The following is a 16,387-nucleotide window of genomic DNA, read 5'->3' on the forward strand; positions in this document are numbered from 1 at the left end:
CTGTAACCCACCTTTGCTTGCCTGTGGGGCTCTTGTGTCTGCCTCTCCCCCAACTCATCGCAGGAAGCCCAGCTGCTGTGCCAGAGACTTTCCCCGTGCTCTCTGGACTGACATTGCGTGTGTGTGTGTGTGTGTGTGTGCCACAGGGCTATTAGCTAATTAGCCCTCGTTCTTCTGGGGCCATTTCTTTCTAGTGGTAGTGATGTCTTTTATGTACTGCTCTTGAGTAGTTCTTTTTGATGTGGTTTGGCCTGGTCAGACCCACTGTGCACCTCTTCATTTCTCTTCAAGTTATCTTAAATCCAGTTCCTAAGACACTGGGAGGTTCCAGGACTTGGAGCCCTAGAGCATCACTGGAAGATAATGGGCCTTTGTTTCAAGGAGAAGCTTGGGGCCATTAAAAGAGTCCTGCAGTTTTTTCCATAGGCAATCCAGGCCATGTCTCCCTACTGTTTTTGTACCTTTAAGCATTGGTAGGTAATAGACCCATTTTTAAATGTTAAATGCCCATCGATCCTTCCCACGTTCTTCCCTTGTAACAAATAAGTACAAACAGGCAAACGAACCAACACACTGACCATGTTTGACAATGTTTGCCTCAGTCCCCACCCCGTGTTCACCACCTCTTTATCAAGAGAAGGGAGCTGTGCTGCACCCCTCGGTCTTCAGAAGTCATTCATTCATTAGTAATCACTACAGGGAGTAGAGTTCTGAAGCTTCTCCGTACTTGGAGGCTTTACATTATCATTGTCTTCATTTACATTGTCTTCCTTACTTCACTCTACAAATGTTCATCTCAGTCTTCCCAAATCCTAGGAATCCTCATATTTGTCATTTCTTTGGGTACAGTAATATCCTGCTACTTCACCTATTTCTGGATTCAGTAGTGACTTCTAGCAAGTCACTTCTAGCCACAGATTAGCCAGAACTCTTTCTGCCCAAGACCATCCCTGCCCTAGACACAGAAAGCTTGAGATACGTTTAATTCTCGCTGGAGTAGCCAGTGACCCAAAACCAGCTGGAGATGCCGTTCCTCTCCTGGTTAGCCAGGCCGCTGAGCAGGGAGGCTCTGGGGCCTGGGAGTGTATCTCTGATTCAACAGATGGGTATCTAACAGCATTGCAAAGCCACTTTTAAAATTCTGGTTTTTTTTTCTTTTTTTAATTCTCCTTTATTTTAGCACTGATAAATGAGTCTGCTGTAGATCCAACCAGGGGAACCTTAGTGCTCCTCAGCTGCTATATGTATGTATCTGTGTAGACGTGATGCATCTGTTCTCCTAGGTCACTCCCTAGGTGAGCTCCAAGCCCCCTTCTAGTTCTAGAGGCTCATCAGTCTAGCTTTGTGTGAATAGACAAAATGTGTAGCAAATGAAGACAGCTTGGAAGCCGGGGTGTAAATCACGAGATTTTCTGCTCTACGTTTTCCTTTTACCAATATGTTTTCCAGTTTATTTTGCTGCCCTTTTTTTTCTTGTCTGTTTTAGATCTGCTTTATCAGACATATTTGATATAATCGATTTAGATGGAAATGGGCTTATTAGCCTTGACGAATATAACTTTTTTGAACTGAGGACAAGTGGTGAGAAATGTGATGAAGATGCCTGGGCTATCTGCAAGGGTAAATAAACTTTTTGCTTCTTAAAAGAGGATGTCAGGATAACTAAAACCAGCAGTCATTTTCCTCTTTGTTCCAAGGGACGTGATAAGTTTAAAATCGGTCCAAAGCACATTTTTGTTCTTTGTCCAGTCATGGGCTAGGAGTGTCTTAGAAAGCTTTGCTTTGTCATTCTTCCTAGTCTGAGGGCGTAGACTGGAAGGGAGGTATAAACTAACCAGTGAGCATTTATTTTGTCTCTTTCTGCCCAGGCGTGGTGCTGGGCGCTGGGACTCTGCCTTCTGTTGGTTTCTGCTCCATCAGATGAGATGACTTGGAATTGTAGAAGTAGAAAGAGAGTAGCTGTGTGAAGAATAAACACAAAATAAATGTGAGAGTTTAATATGGTGGTTGAGAGGTGCAGAAAAGGCATTGAGCAACCAGTGGGGCTGGTGCTGAATCTTGTCAGAAGTTAAGAATCCTGCAGGCGATGGTGAGAAGGGAATGCATCCAGGCCCAGGGCAGAGGCAGTCACAAGCTCCAAGACAGGTGATGGAAGGGGATGGAGCACCAGGCAGATGTGAAGAATGAGAGAAAACCCATTTGCCTAGGTAGTAGGATGTGTGAAGGGGAGTCATGTGTCACGAGCCTGGAAAGATAGTTCCCTAGAGTAATTAACAAGTCACTCAGTCACAAGACATGTACCTAGCACCTATGAGGTACCAGACACTGGGGATACAAGAAAGGCAGAAACAGCCCCTGCCCTCAGGGAGCTCACCCTCTGTGAGGGAGACATCTTGTAAATAACCAGGTTCCTAGGAGAGCTTTGCAGAGTGAATGAGAAGCAATGTGAGAGGAGGAGGAGCCAGGAAGGAGCCCAGCCTAAGGGAGAGGTGAGCTGGGTCTTGAAGGGAGCCAAGGAGGGGAGAGGTGGAACTGAGGCAAAGCTTCCAGGTGGGGAGCGAGCCCATCCAAGACCCAGAGACGGGAGGAAGGGTCCCATCTGAGCGACTGCGGATGAGCCAATGCAGCAAGATCCTGGAGAAGTGTCAGAGCACAGGGACGGGAGGACTGGGGCTGGATATGAAGAGCACTCATTACCAAACGGAAAGGTTGTTTTTTGGTCTTGGTGGTAATAGGCAATGTGCTTGGAAACTCCTTGTGTTGAGATCTGTGCTTGAGGAAAATCACTTTGGCAGCTGAATGAAGGATGGATTGGGATGGGGAGACGCTTGGGACAGGTGGACCAGTTAGAAGCCTGTTTAAATAGTCTGGGCAAGAAAAGATAAGGGTCTGAGCTAGGGTCATGGCTGCGTGAGTGGAGAGAGGGGAATTATATACAAGAGAAATTGTGAAGGTAGAAATGGTAAGATTTAGTGAAAAGCTGGATATGTGTGATGAGTGAGAATGAGGAGTATAGGGAAAAGGCTGTGATTATGAACCAGAGAGACTGGAAGGCTGGCAGTGTCCTCAGCAGAAATAGGAAGTTTTGGCACAGTGGCACGTTTGGGATGGCAGGGACGATGAGTTCTGTTCTGCACACACTGAGTTTCAGATGTGTCTAGAATACCCATTTTCAGGGTTTACCAGGTAGTTGATGATGTCAGAACTGGGGCTCAGATGAGATACTCCAGCTGCGTATATAGATCTGGGAGTCTTCTGCTTAGAGATGGTCGCTAACCCCATAGGAACTAAGGAGACCAACCAGTGGGAGAGTGTAAAGTGGGGTGTGTCACAGGCTCCTTTGGCAGTCTGCTGGAGCCTTTGGCCACCTCCATTTTTTAAATGCATAAAATAAAATACAGAAGATTACAGAGGAAACCAATTATATCAAAACATAGTTATCAAAAGATTCTTTAGAACAAATTCACAGACCCCAGGTTAAGAATCCCTAGTGAAAAGAATTCATGTCATGCCAGAATGGTTAAAGGAGTTAAAGGTGTTTATCAAGGATACTAAAAATACTAAAGGGGGCAGGGGCCACGGGAGTTGGCTCTGAGGAGGGAGACTGTTCCATGCAGTTTGAGGGGAAACTACAAAGTTGTGTCCCGTACATCTGTTGGTCTTGCTTTTCAGAGTCTTCTTTGTAAATTTATAAATGCCAGTTATGCTGTTCACAAATGAACATTTATATCCTAAGGGTTTATATAAATATTTGAAAAATAGTTCAGTCATATAGTGCTTCTTTTTCCCTAAAACCAGAGAATTTTGATACGAAGAAGAACGAACTAACAAAGCAAGGATTTATGGATCTCAATCTAATGGAAGCCAATGATCGAGAAGGAGATCCAAGTGACCTCTGGGTGACTCTGCAGTCAATGGGTTACAACAAAGCCCTGGAAATGGTAGAGGTAAAAAGTGTTTAAACATTGCCTGTGTTTTTAATTCATGGCCTTTTTTGTTTTCACCTGCACAACCAGAAACCTGCTGAATGAACTTTTCATGTAGGGCTTGGATTTCAGACAAAGCTCCCAGACTCTTTCATCCAGGCCCTGTACTCATGCATTGTGTGCAGGAATCGCGCCTAAATTTGCAGTCTTGTTTCTGCTCCCTTTAATTAGTCTTGTGCAACATTTGGTTGTTGCCAGTTTAAGAGCACAGAAGACTAGAACCACCTCGGAGTCGGACATGAAAAGCAGACAGCTCCGTGGCTTCAGAGCATGTAGACGCTCTAGGCAGAAATAGTTTAAGTTGCTAGCACGTTTCTGTAGTGGGTGCTCTGTTCTCATCCCCCCAGAACATGAGCTGTGATTCTGGTGCAGGAGGAAGAATGTTCCCTTTGCAGAGATGACACGTCTGGCATTCTTCATAACCTGAGGCACAGTGATTCGTACCAAATCTAAAAGGGTAAGGTATTAATGAGGCCTTTCGGTTTCCATGCCAAGTCGGCCCACTCTGGCCAGGACCTGGATCAGGGCAGGTTTGTTGGGAACGTGGACTTGTCGGGTGAGCACCGATGTTAACCCCCTGGGCGCTTGGACCACGTCAGTCCTTGGTGACATTCCTGTTTGCAAGCCAGTGGAAACAGGAAAGTCCATCCAGACGTTTTTCACCAAAATGGCAATGATTGTTGACGGCCTATAGAAATCAAGGTCAAGTGGGACCTGACTGGCCATCTAGTCTAACTCCCACCTGGAATGTCTGACGAGTGCCATTGGTTTTTGCTTAAAGATCTCAGATTGTGGGGAAGCCACTCACTCTCAAGGTAACACATTCAGCTCTGGATAGCTCTAATTCTTGGGAAGTCTTTCCTTCCCTGAAACAGATAAACAGATCTAGAGAATATGTGCCCGTTGCTCTTGGCCCTGACCTGTAATGACAAGCCAAAAAGTGATAGCCAGCCCTTCAGATTCTTGAAGAGAGCCGTCGTGCTCCCCTCTTCCCCCTCCCCTCCCTCGTCTTTTATTCTCCAGGATAAAGACCTCCGGTTCTTTCAGCTGAGCCCCTGGGACCCTTCTGGATGATCCGGTTTATCAAGGTCCTTCCTAGAATGTGGTAATGTCCGTGGTTGTAGAATGGCCGGTGGGACTGCCACCTCCCTGTGCCTAGCGGCTGGGCCTCTCTTAATGCCGCCCAAGCTCCTGTGAGGTTCCTTGGTTGCTCATGGCTTATGTTGAACGTGTGGTCCGCCCGGACCCCCAGAGCTTCTTCAGGCAAAGTGCTCTTTGGTCGTGCCTCACCCATCTCATACTAAGGAAGTAAATTTTTTAACCTTCAAGAAAGACTTCATATTGCCCCATCCATGAAGTAACACTTGCTGTTTCTTTTTTCATATTATTTCTTTGGATTTTATGTTGCCTTCCCCTACAAATATGCCCCACCTTCCTCTCCTACCCTTCCCTTTCAACAAAGAATTATGGCAAAAGGGGAAAAGGCAGCTCGGCAAACTGCTGTCCGTCACCCCCGGCTGACCAGCCCTCCCCCTTCTTCAGAGAAGGGAGGAAGCTTCCTTCTCCCACTTCCTCTCATGCGGACGTTGGGCTTGATGGTTCTTTCTTCGGGCCCCACTTGGTGCTCTGGACGGGGTCTTCATGGCTTCACTATGCCTCAGTTCACATCAGTCTTTGGAATTCTGCAGCACTGTCCTTGTGCCCCAGCATCCATATGTTGCCACCCCAAAAAGTGCCGCCATGAGTATCTTGTTTTGTGTGGTACCAAGCTTGCAGGCAGTGGCATGGAGAACAAGAATGGAGTCGCTGTGTTTTAGTTCTAGGTCCTCCCTGCTCTCTACAAGAGTGGGACCGATTTACAGTTCGACCAGTGAGGGGGCCTGCCTCTTTACAGCCCCCCCCAATATTCACTACTTTCATAGCTTGTCATCTCTGCCTGTTTGCTGGGTGCCAGGTTTTTGATTGGCATTTTCCTCATTACCCATGATTTGGAGCATCTTTTGTTTTTTAGTCTCTGTAATTATTCTTTTGAGAATCATTTGTAAATATTCTCAAACTGTTTATTGGACAGTGGTTCTTGGCCATATAAATTTATGTTTGCTTTCTCTGTCTTGAATATCAGCTCCCTATTGCATTTCCTCTCTTTTGAATCAGCTCTGTGATTTTCCTAACTTCTGCCCGTCATCCAGTCCAGTTTGCTGTTACCTACAGGGTTGACAACAATGCTATCTCTACCTTAATCCAGGCCATTGATAAAAATGTTAAACAGCACAAGGCCAAGCACACCCCCATGGGGCAGTCTCTGTTCTCACCTACCCTCATCTCTCCATCTTTTCTACAGTCACAGCACAAGTGACTTTGTTGAAGGCTTAACTAAAATCTGGGGAAACAATTTTTAGGATTCTGCTACTCTGCCGCCAGTATGGTAATCCTATCAGTGTCTCCCCTCACTTAATGCTGCCTTCCCCTTCAGCTTCTGCTCCAGCTCAGCTCCTTGGAAATATCCTTTTCCCTCAGGGCCTCCCACTTCCTCTCCTTGCATTTTCTTCTTCAGCCCTACAGTCTGGTATCCTCATGCAAGGAAACTGCTTCCTCCAAAGTCACCCATGATTTAATTGCTCGATCTGATTGCCTTTCTTCAGTCCTCAAACACCCTGACCTCCTTGCAGCATTGAACAATGTCTGTCCCTTTCTCCTGAATACTCTTTGCTCAGGGTTGTGTGACACTGTTCTTTCTGTATTGTCCTCTTGTCTGGCCTCTCTTCTTCCCTCTCCTTTGCTAGGTCTGCATCCATGCCATGGCCACTGCCTGTAAGTGTCTCAGTTCTCCACGTACTTGAGCGATGAGGCCTTTATCAGAGACACTGGCTGTAAAGATTGTTTCCCAGCTTTCTGCTTTCCTTTTAATCTTGGTTGCATTGGTTCTGTTTGTGCGAAACCTTTTTAATTTAATATAATCAAAGTTATCTGTTTTACATTTCATGATGCTGTCTCTTGTCTGGTCATAAATTCTTCCCTTCTCCATAGATCTGACAGGTGAACTATTCCTTGCTCTCCTAATTTTCTCATGTGTCTAAATCACGTAACCATTTTGACCATGTCTTGGTATATGGTGTGAGATGTTGGTTTGTACCTAGTTTCTGCCAGACTGCTTTCTAGTTTTCCAGCAGTTTTTGTCAGATAATGAGTTCTTGCCCCCAAATCTTGGATTTTTGGGTTTATCAAACATTAGATGACTGTGGTCATTTATCACGGTGTGTTGTGTGCCTGATTTAGTCCGTTAATCCGTCACTCTGTTTCTCAGCCAGTGTCCGATTGTCTTGATGATTACTATTTGGTAACACAGTTTGCAATCCGAGATTGGCAGGTCACCTTCCATGATTCCTCTGACATGCTTGACCTTCTGCTCCTCCAGACTCTATGAAGTAACCCTTTGGTAGATTGATCGGTGTGGCACTGAGTAAGTGAATGAAGTGGACTTGTCATTTTTAGTATATTGGCTCGGCCCACCCATGAGCAACTAGTATTTCTCCCATTGTTTAGATCTGTTTTTATTTGTGTGAAAAGTGTTTCATAATTTTCATACAGGGTTCGTGTAGGGTTTGTCTTGGCAGATAGACTTCCAAGTATTTTATATCGTTTGCAGTTATTTTAAATGGAATTTCTCTTTCTGTCTCTTCTTGCTGGGTTTTGTTGGTAATGTGTAGAAATGCGGATGACTTATGTGGGTTTATCTTATATCCTGCGACTTTGCTGAAGTTGTTCGTTGTGAAATTTCAAGTAGCTTTTTAGTCGATTTCCCAGGGTTCTCTAAGTGTACCATCCTGGTTGCCTTGTTTTCCTGCCTTATTGCTGTAGCTAGTGTTCCTAGTACAGTATTAAATAACAGTGGTGATGATGGACAGCCTTCCTTCACCCTGCTCTGATTGGGAGGGCTTCTCAGAGTGGTTTTTCTAAAGCACGAGTCCGACCACGGCACCCCTTCTACTCAGGAAACGCCAGTGGCTCCATTTTACCTCCGGGGGCAAATGAAAATAATAACAATGAAGGCTAGAATGTGTTAAGTGCCTCCTAGTGCCAAGTGCTTTATAAATGTTACCTCTTTTAATCCTCACAATAAAATTGTGAGGTAGGTGCTTTAATTATACCTATTTACATTTGAGGAAACTGAGGCAAACAGAGATGAAGTGACTGACCCAGGGTCACACAACTGTTAGTGTCCGAGGCTGGCTTTGAAGTGAGGTCTTCCAGACTTGAAGCCAGCACTCTGTCATAGTGCCATCCTTGCCCTCTGCTTGGCATTTAAAGCCTCTCCCAACATGGCCCCTTGCCACCCTTCTGATTTTCATGTATTTTACTCCTCACCCACACACACGCTGAACTGTCCAGCCCTCCCGGCCCACGTGCTAGGCTCCATCTCCCATCTCGGCCCTCCCCTCTCCGTCTCCAGGCTGTCTTGGCTTCCTTGGAGAGTTAGCTACATCCCACCTTGGTCTCCCCAGATGCCAGACTGCTCCTCACTCTAGGGCTGCCTTCCACCTAGTCCATCTCGATTTCCTCTGGGTGTCTGTTTATTTACTTGTTGTCTCGGTCAGACCGTGAGCTCCTTGAGGGCAGGAACTGGATTTTTGCCTTTCTCTGTATGCCCAGTGGACAGTGCCTGGGACACAAGTACTTCTTATAAATGTTTATTTATTACTTGTTAACATAGTTTCTCATTCCTGTTCTTTTATGAAGTTATCCTATTGGTGATAATGACCTCCCCCTCCAGCTTTTCATTAATTATCCTTTTAATACTACGTTCAGGAATTATACAGTCCACATGTTGCCGGCCTTGGCTGTGACCCCTCAGCAACGATATAAAACATGTTGGAGTCAAGAGGGCTTGATTTGGAGGTTGGAGAGCCCTGGATTCAGATCCTGCCACTCTCCCTCACTGAGTCATCTCTCTGCATCTCTGTCTCACTCTCTGTAAAACTGGAGAACCTGAACTCAGCACCTTCCCTCTCTCCCTCACTGAGTCATCTCTGCATCTCTGTCTCACTCTCTGTAGAACTGGAGAACCTGAACTCAGCACCTTCCCTCTCTTCCTCACTGAGTCATCTCTCTGCATCTCTGTCTCACTCTCTGTAAAACTGGAGAACCTGAACTCAGCACCTTCCCTCTCTTCCTCACTGAGTCATCTCTCTGCATCTCTGTCTCACTCTCTGTAAAACTGGAGAACCTGAACTCAGCACCTTCCCTCTCTCCCTCTCCGCTACCTTCCCTGTTACTTTGGGGGGCACCACCACCCTCCCAGTCCCTCAGGCTCTCAACCTAGGAGTCATCCTGGACTCCTCACTCCCCCCATAACCAAGCTGGTGCCATGCTGGTGTTGACCACCTCTGTAACATCTCTCCAGGACACCCCCTTCCCTGCTCTGACACGGCCGCCACACTGGGACAGACCCTCCTCACCCCATACCTGGACTGGGGGGGTCTGCCTGCCTCCAATCTCTCTGTGCTCCAAAGTCTGACCATGTCACCCCCTACTCAAACTCCAGTGGCTCCCTATTGCTTCCAGGATCAAATACAAAATGCCTTCATAACCTGCCCCCTCCTCCCTTTCCAACCTTCGAGTCTTACTCCTCATGCACTCTTTGACCCAGTGACCCTGGTCTCCTGGCTGTCCCAAGAACAAGACCCTCTGTGTCTCGGCTCTGGCTGTTTTCTCTGGTTGTCCCTCATACCTGGAATGCTTTCCTTCCTTCACTCTAATGACCTCCCTGACTTCCTTTAAGTACCACCTAAAATCCACCCTCCCTCCTTTTTTTTTTTTTATTGAAAAGAGGACTTTGAAAACATTTTCTTGTTGTCTTCTTGTCTTCATCCTTTGGCCAAATAAATGTTGTGGCCACAAATTTTAAAATAGAAAATTTAACAGGAATTTGTATTTAAGCTCTGTATGAATAAAACCAGCTTTTTAAAGTATCTGAAATCATTATTGAAAAGGGACCTTGAGTTGTTCCCATAGGTAGGGATTGTTGTTTTATCCTCCTGTATTAAGAAATGGATGTGGCTGCTCACCCTCTACTGGTCAGTTTGGGCTTTCCCTTGGTTTCTCTTCTACAGCCAGGGCAGGATGCTGGAGAGAGCTGTTAGCAAAGGCAGAGAACTTGCTGTTTTGAACCCTGGGGCAGGTCCCTTGGCCACAATTAGCTCGGGTTTGGAAGTGGTTTGTGTCCCAGAAGGCCGGCTTTCTGCATCCTTTTAGCTGATTTAAGATTGTAAAAGAAAACATCGCAAGATCTTAGGACAGTAGAAAGCCTTTGACCCAAAGGAAGCAAGAGTTGTGCTAAAAAGAAGCTGACCTCTCTGGCTTCTAGTCTTCTTCCTTTGTCTCTGTACTTCTCACGCTAACCGATGACCCTTTACAAGGTCAGGAGTCCAAGGCTTGTTTGCTTGGAAAGCTGAACTGGCCCAATTCAAACCAGCCTTAAGGAAGCCCTACAATGCTTAGGGCCCAGGGCCAAGCACGGGAAGCAGAAGAGGACAGGGTCCATCTCTTTAAGGTTTGTCCTCAGAGAGAGGCAGACAGGAACATGTCCTAGGCAACAGTGTCATGAGAGTGAACAAGATAACTCGGATGGGCAGAGCGTGGCGAGTGCAGTGTATGTTCTGTCCCAGAGCACAAAAGTCATAAATGTCACATCCTCATTTGCTTTTCCCTGCTGCAGGCATGCCCATTTGTCATTGACATCTACGCTGAGAAGTGCCGGCCCAGGATTAAGGCCGTCCACCTGGGGTCCGGTGGCCTTCGTTTTGAGAAAGCTCTTTGCCAATCTGTCATGAACAAAGGCGATGCCAAAGCCCTGGACAACCAGGAGAGCGTCTTCCTACATACCTACAAAAGCGATTTCCGCATCACGTCAGTTCTTGAAAATAAGGTATTCATTGTGACTGGCTGTCTCTAACTCTCTTCCATATATGCTCATACTGTCTCATCTCCTTTCTGTGATTGGCCAAAGAAACTTTCTGTTATATCAGTATTTAAAAAAATTCAAGAAAGCTGTTTTTCACCCTTTCTGGTTCCATAGGATTCCTAATTTAGGGCAGTGTTATTCTAGAGGAACTCTGAAATCCTTGTTATTTAATTTTTTTATTCAGAAAACTTACCAGAAATTGAAGAGAGGGGAAAAGGAGTGGATTTGCAACTTTTCCTTGATGGTTAAATTAACATAAATTTCAGCTTGGCTCCCACAGAATCACTCAGATTTAGAGACGGGTTTCTGGAAGTTCCTCATGTCACCATAAAGGTTAAAGGTGACCTTACGGTGACTGTGTTCCCAAGCGAATGCTTAGCTGTACCAGCTGCCAGCTTCACGCTCCTGGAGCCAGGCCTGATTTGGACTTGGTCCCAGAAGGGAATGGTGCCTTCTCTGTGCCAGCCACAGTGCTAGACAAGCCCTCGTTCAGTCGATCACTGAGCGGCCCAGGTCTGTGTTCAGCCCTAGGGATATGGATACAAAAAGTGAGACCGTCCCTGCTCTCAGGAAGCTTCTGTTCCAGCAGCAAGGACATTGGTGATTATGTTCAGGATAGAGCAGAGGGAGGAGGGATGCGGGCCCAGGACAGGACCTGAGGGACACCCAGAGTGAGGGGCCTGCCCTGGATGAAGACCTGAGTCTTGGCAAAGGCGGATTCACCTCCTTGCGTTAGGGTCACTAGTTCAGCCGGCTTATCCACCACATTCCAGGTGTCTGTGTGTGGGCACGTCTGGCCATGCGTTTGATCGCAGCCCCTTCTTGAATGCTGCCCCTGCCAGTCCCCTGTCCCTCTTCACTGATCTTCCTGCATTGTTCTGTTACTGACCGAGTGACATGGTGGACATAGAAGAAGAGTTTTCTCTGCCACCCTGCCCCTATTCCCCGAGGGAGCCCGTGTTTATTTCAAATCAACTTCTGGATCTTTCAGCATGACCCAGCCAAGATTATTAAAGAAACTCTAGGTTATTGGTCAGTTCTTTCAAGTTCTGGGGCATCTTTTTGTCTCAAATATATACAGTATTGACAGGAAATACTGGTCAGTCACGTACACATTAAGGTCTCTAAATGTCCTGACATTGTACTAGATGCCATGGGGCATCTAGAGAAGAGTGAGGCCAGGCTTCTGCTTCCAGAAAGCCAGAGTCTTATTGGATGGTGAGCAGTTACACGCTGTGATACTCGGCTGTGGCGTATTTCCTATGAAGTGCATTAGGATATCAGACACAGAAGACTTTGTGGACTCAAAGAGTCAGGGAAGTGCTCATGGAAGGAGGAGGAATGGGGAGGATTTGGATAGACAAGAGCAGAGCACGCGCTAGGCACAGGAGACTGGAGACCGGAAGGAGGTGGGCTTGTTCAAGGAGGAGGGATGTTGCTGATCATGCTGGGGAAGTGGCAGAAGGCACCTGCGGGAGGGAGACGGGGATGTGAAAGGTCTTCATGGTTATTTACAAGCTAATGGACTAAAAATGTTATCTTGTTTTACAGTCAGAAAATAAAGTGATTATTCATGTCAACAATGAGCTAAGTAAAAACTGTGTAAATAACAGAAGTCTCAGCATTTTCGCCGTGGAGGTGGCACCAAAATCCATGACGGTAAAGAATACTCTTTTCTAAATTACACCCTCCACTTAATCCTGCTGTGGTCCTAGTGAACATGCAAATAGGAAAGGAAACAGTGTCAGAATCTAATTAGAGTAATTAATGCCTCAGTCATATGGATAGTCCTGGCATGTCAGGCCCTGCTCTGCCAATGGTCAGCTGTGGAACAGACAAGGCCAGTCACTCTCCTTGTCCATGTCCATTTTTTAATTTGTAAAATGGAGCTGTAACCTCACCCAGCCACTACCTAGCCTGGTCAGCTTGAAATAGATTAAGTAGTGATCCCTTGTCTTCCTAGGACTTAAGGTTTATAAAACATTTCCCTCATGATAACCCTATGCAGTGAACACTACAGGTTTTATGTCCATTTTACAGATAGGAAAACTGAGGCCCAAAGAGTCAGAGCTGAGAACCGGACTCGCATCCTCTTACCCCAACTCCACCCTCTGTCTATCCACTACCCTAGATCTTCTGTTGGGTGTCTCAGCTCTGAGGCGTGTAATTTCCAGGTTTTATGAGCAGCATCCCGGATTCAGATTCAGCCAGAAGTGGGGGCTCAGAGCCAGGCTGAGCCACTGTGACCGTGGGTAGAGAAAGAGAAATGAGGATGGTGTTCACCGTTCTGCCTTCCCTGGCCCAGCCTTCCTCAGTCACTCAGCAAACATTTACTGAGCACCTACTGCATGCCAGGCATTGTGCCAAGTGCTTGGGGAGGAAGGAGAGACAAGTGTCTGTTTCTTTTCTTTCTCTCCTCTTCTCCCAGGGCTGAGGGTACAACCTAATTCGGTTTGGATTACGTCATTAAGAGTCAGATCATAGATTACCATGTTCCATAGCTGGGAGATCTCATCTTTATTTGTTGTGGAGGACTCAGTAATGTTGGCTCACCAAAAACCACCTGAAAGTAAGGTTCTCACTTTCTTTTGTTTATTGGTCATTTTTCCCTTCGCAGGTTTGTCAGCACGTGATGCCCATGAACGAACGACAAGAATGGGTCTATAATTGTGTGTATTCGCTCATGTCGTGAGGCCGGCTCGGACAGTGACTCCTCTGACGCCGCCCGACCACAAAGGGCGACGCCAGGGTAATTCTGTTCTCTGTTGACCAGTTGAGTCATGAGGAATGTCGCTTCTCTGGCTTTGCCTCCCTTTTAGCTGTTGTGTATTGTTGATTACAGTATGTGTGTGTGATACATTTCAGTGGGTTCCATTTTCCTCATTTGGGGAGTAAATCCAGGGTGTATTTTGCTTAATACTTCCTTCCTGATTTGTATTAAGGTCAACCAATTGTAAATAAGCCTTTGCCACAGCAACATTAAATGATTTATATAAAATATCACAGATATTTAGTATGTCTTACTCAGTTAAAAGATATGAAGTTGTATCCTTAAAATATAAAAATATCATTAGGCTAGACATTTAAATTATTTTCTAATTAGAAAAAAAAGACATTTAAAGCAAAATTTGGCGCTTTTATTTTTATATTACAATAACCAGAGAGAAAAAAGCAATGAGAATATAAAACAGGGAATTTGTGAAATATTCAGTAGGTTAGCCAACTGTAATTATTACTAACTTATCTGTAGATTTGTTTAAAATTTATAAATATGTAGACATTTAAAATGTACTTATATTTAAAATAGGTAGTAAGTATATTCAACCTAGTTTAATAGGGTAGCGCCAGTCCTTGAAAAAATTATTTATCAACTAGCACAACAGAACTCTGTTACACAGTCTTCTGTGACAGAATGTGAGACCAGTAAACGTCAGCTGTGAAATAGGAACACCATTGTAGAACTCTAATTATTTTTACATACAGCATGTGCTGGTGCTCAGTTCTGGAAAGGCCATTTATTTAATTCTTGTTGAGCAGTTTAGACATCTGCAGTATGGGTTAATAAATTCTTAATCCTGAGCTCGGAATCAGGAGACTTGGGTCCTAGTTCAGGCTCTATAACTATTTGTCTGAGTGGCCTGGACAAATCAGTTAACTTCTTTTGACTTCAGTTTTTACATCTATAAAATAAGGATGCAACTATTGCATAAAGAAAGGTTTTTTGAATTAGCAAGAAAATATGGCAAAGTGTAGCACCATCCAAAATTGAAGAAAATTGTCAAAATAAAAATAAAATTGTTGTTTTGTGAATTTTTAAAAAACAATAAAAATAACAAATTCATCTCATAAAAGAGGAACAACTTAAAGCTAATTAAAAACACCAGTTGCCATAGTTTCATCTTTCATTGTACTTAATATGTATAACCTGTATAAAGAATGAAGTTAGAGAATTAAAAACATATTTTATATGTAGACCACTGCCCAACAACTTATCACTAATTTAAAAAATATTTATGTGGTGTATCGTAATGGATGGAGTAGTGGACTCGATTTATGGATGACTTAGCACCTTCGGATATGGCCTCTCACACAAGCTGTGGGACCACGTGCCAGTCATTGAACCTTTCTAGTCCATACGCAGCCTTTTAAAGTATGAATCATAGAAGATTTACAGCCAGCCTCCGTGGAGGGTGCTTCCCAACACAGTCATGGGTCGTAGGTGTGTAGACATAGTTCTTCTGAGGTAAAGTCGATCTAGACTGCACTTCACAGAGCTAAATAAAAGAGAAGTCCCAAGACCAGTGTGGAGGCGGCTCTAGCCATCCCGACCTTGATTTCATTTCCAGCTAATGTGCCATCAGATTACAAAGGTGGATCAGCCACAAGGACTGCAGAAGTGTTTGGAGGAAATGCAGCAAGAGAGAAAAAGTGAAATTATAAATGAAATGAGAGCTGGGGGGACAATTTAGAGGAGAATAAATAGCTGAGAAGATAGAAAACCTTACCCAGGAGTGGACTCCGTGAAAATATAATGGAGTGAGCAGAACTCAGGGACTCGTGACACAGCAAGAAATATTAGAACAAAGACAGCAGGTCGGTTGAAAAAGGGAGAGAGAAAGAAAGAAAACATAAGGTATCAACTATCAAACAACTGACCTGAAAAAGAGGTAAAGGAGAGATAATTTAAGAATCATTAGATTCCCTGAAAACCATAATCAGTGAGAAAAGGTGAGCACCGTATTTCAAGCAATCATAAAAGAAAACTATCCAAATCTACTAGAACCAGAGGGCAAAGAGAAAATGGAATTCACTAATAACCTCCTGTAAGAAAACTGAAACTGAAAACAACCAGGGATGGCATCACCAAAATATAAAGTTTCTGCGTCAAAGAAAAAATACTACAGTCCACCCAGTAATGGACTCTCTGAAAAAAGATAATGGAGCAGGGGGCAGCTAGGTGGCACAGTGGTTAGAGCTCCAGCCCTGGAGTCAGGAGGACCTGAGTTCAAATCAGGCCTCAGACACATAACACTTACTAGTTGTGTGACCCTGGGCAAGTCACTTAACCCCATTGCTTAGTCTCCCCCCCCCCCCCATATATAATGGAGCAAGCAGAAGTCAGGGAATCATGACAGAACAAGAAATATTAGAACAAAGACAAAAGATTGAAAAAAACCCATAAGGTATATAAATGAGATACATGAGAAAAAGAACATACAACATGGAGGAAGGTTTTTGTGGGGAGCAAGCATCTACTGACCTCTTATCTGAACCAGAATAAGGAACTTAAGAGAGTTCATCACAAAGCAGGGATTTTTTAAAAAGACTTTTTTTAATTGGGAGGTGGAAGGGTAAGAGGGATTGAATGCACAGAATAGAAAATATTATAGAGCAGAAAGAATCACAAGTAAGCAGTTGAAAGTTACATGTAAAATTTAGT

At 44.7% G+C, this 16,387-nt stretch overlaps 1 protein-coding gene across 2 annotated transcripts in view; it reads left to right on the plus strand.

Moving 5' to 3' along the window:
• EFCAB7 (EF-hand calcium binding domain 7) overlaps positions 1-14,798 on the plus strand; it is a 56,088-nt gene extending 41,290 nt beyond the window's left edge. The window contains exons 10-14 of one of the 2 annotated variants that reach the window (XM_020993035.2): positions 1,487-1,620; positions 3,799-3,947; positions 10,702-10,911; positions 12,499-12,606; positions 13,565-14,798. In XM_020993035.2, the coding sequence (XP_020848694.1) occupies positions 1,487-1,620; positions 3,799-3,947; positions 10,702-10,911; positions 12,499-12,606; positions 13,565-13,639 (676 nt within the window). In that variant the 3' untranslated portion in view covers positions 13,640-14,798. The other variant, XM_078156681.1, reaches the window with a different exon arrangement.
• The last annotated feature ends 1,589 nt before the right edge of the window (positions 14,799-16,387 follow it).

This window comes from Phascolarctos cinereus, unplaced genomic scaffold, assembly GCF_003287225.1.
Source record: "Phascolarctos cinereus isolate Bilbo 61053 unplaced genomic scaffold, phaCin_HiC Scaffold_5;HRSCAF=322, whole genome shotgun sequence".
Taxonomy (NCBI): domain Eukaryota; kingdom Metazoa; phylum Chordata; class Mammalia; order Diprotodontia; family Phascolarctidae; genus Phascolarctos; species Phascolarctos cinereus.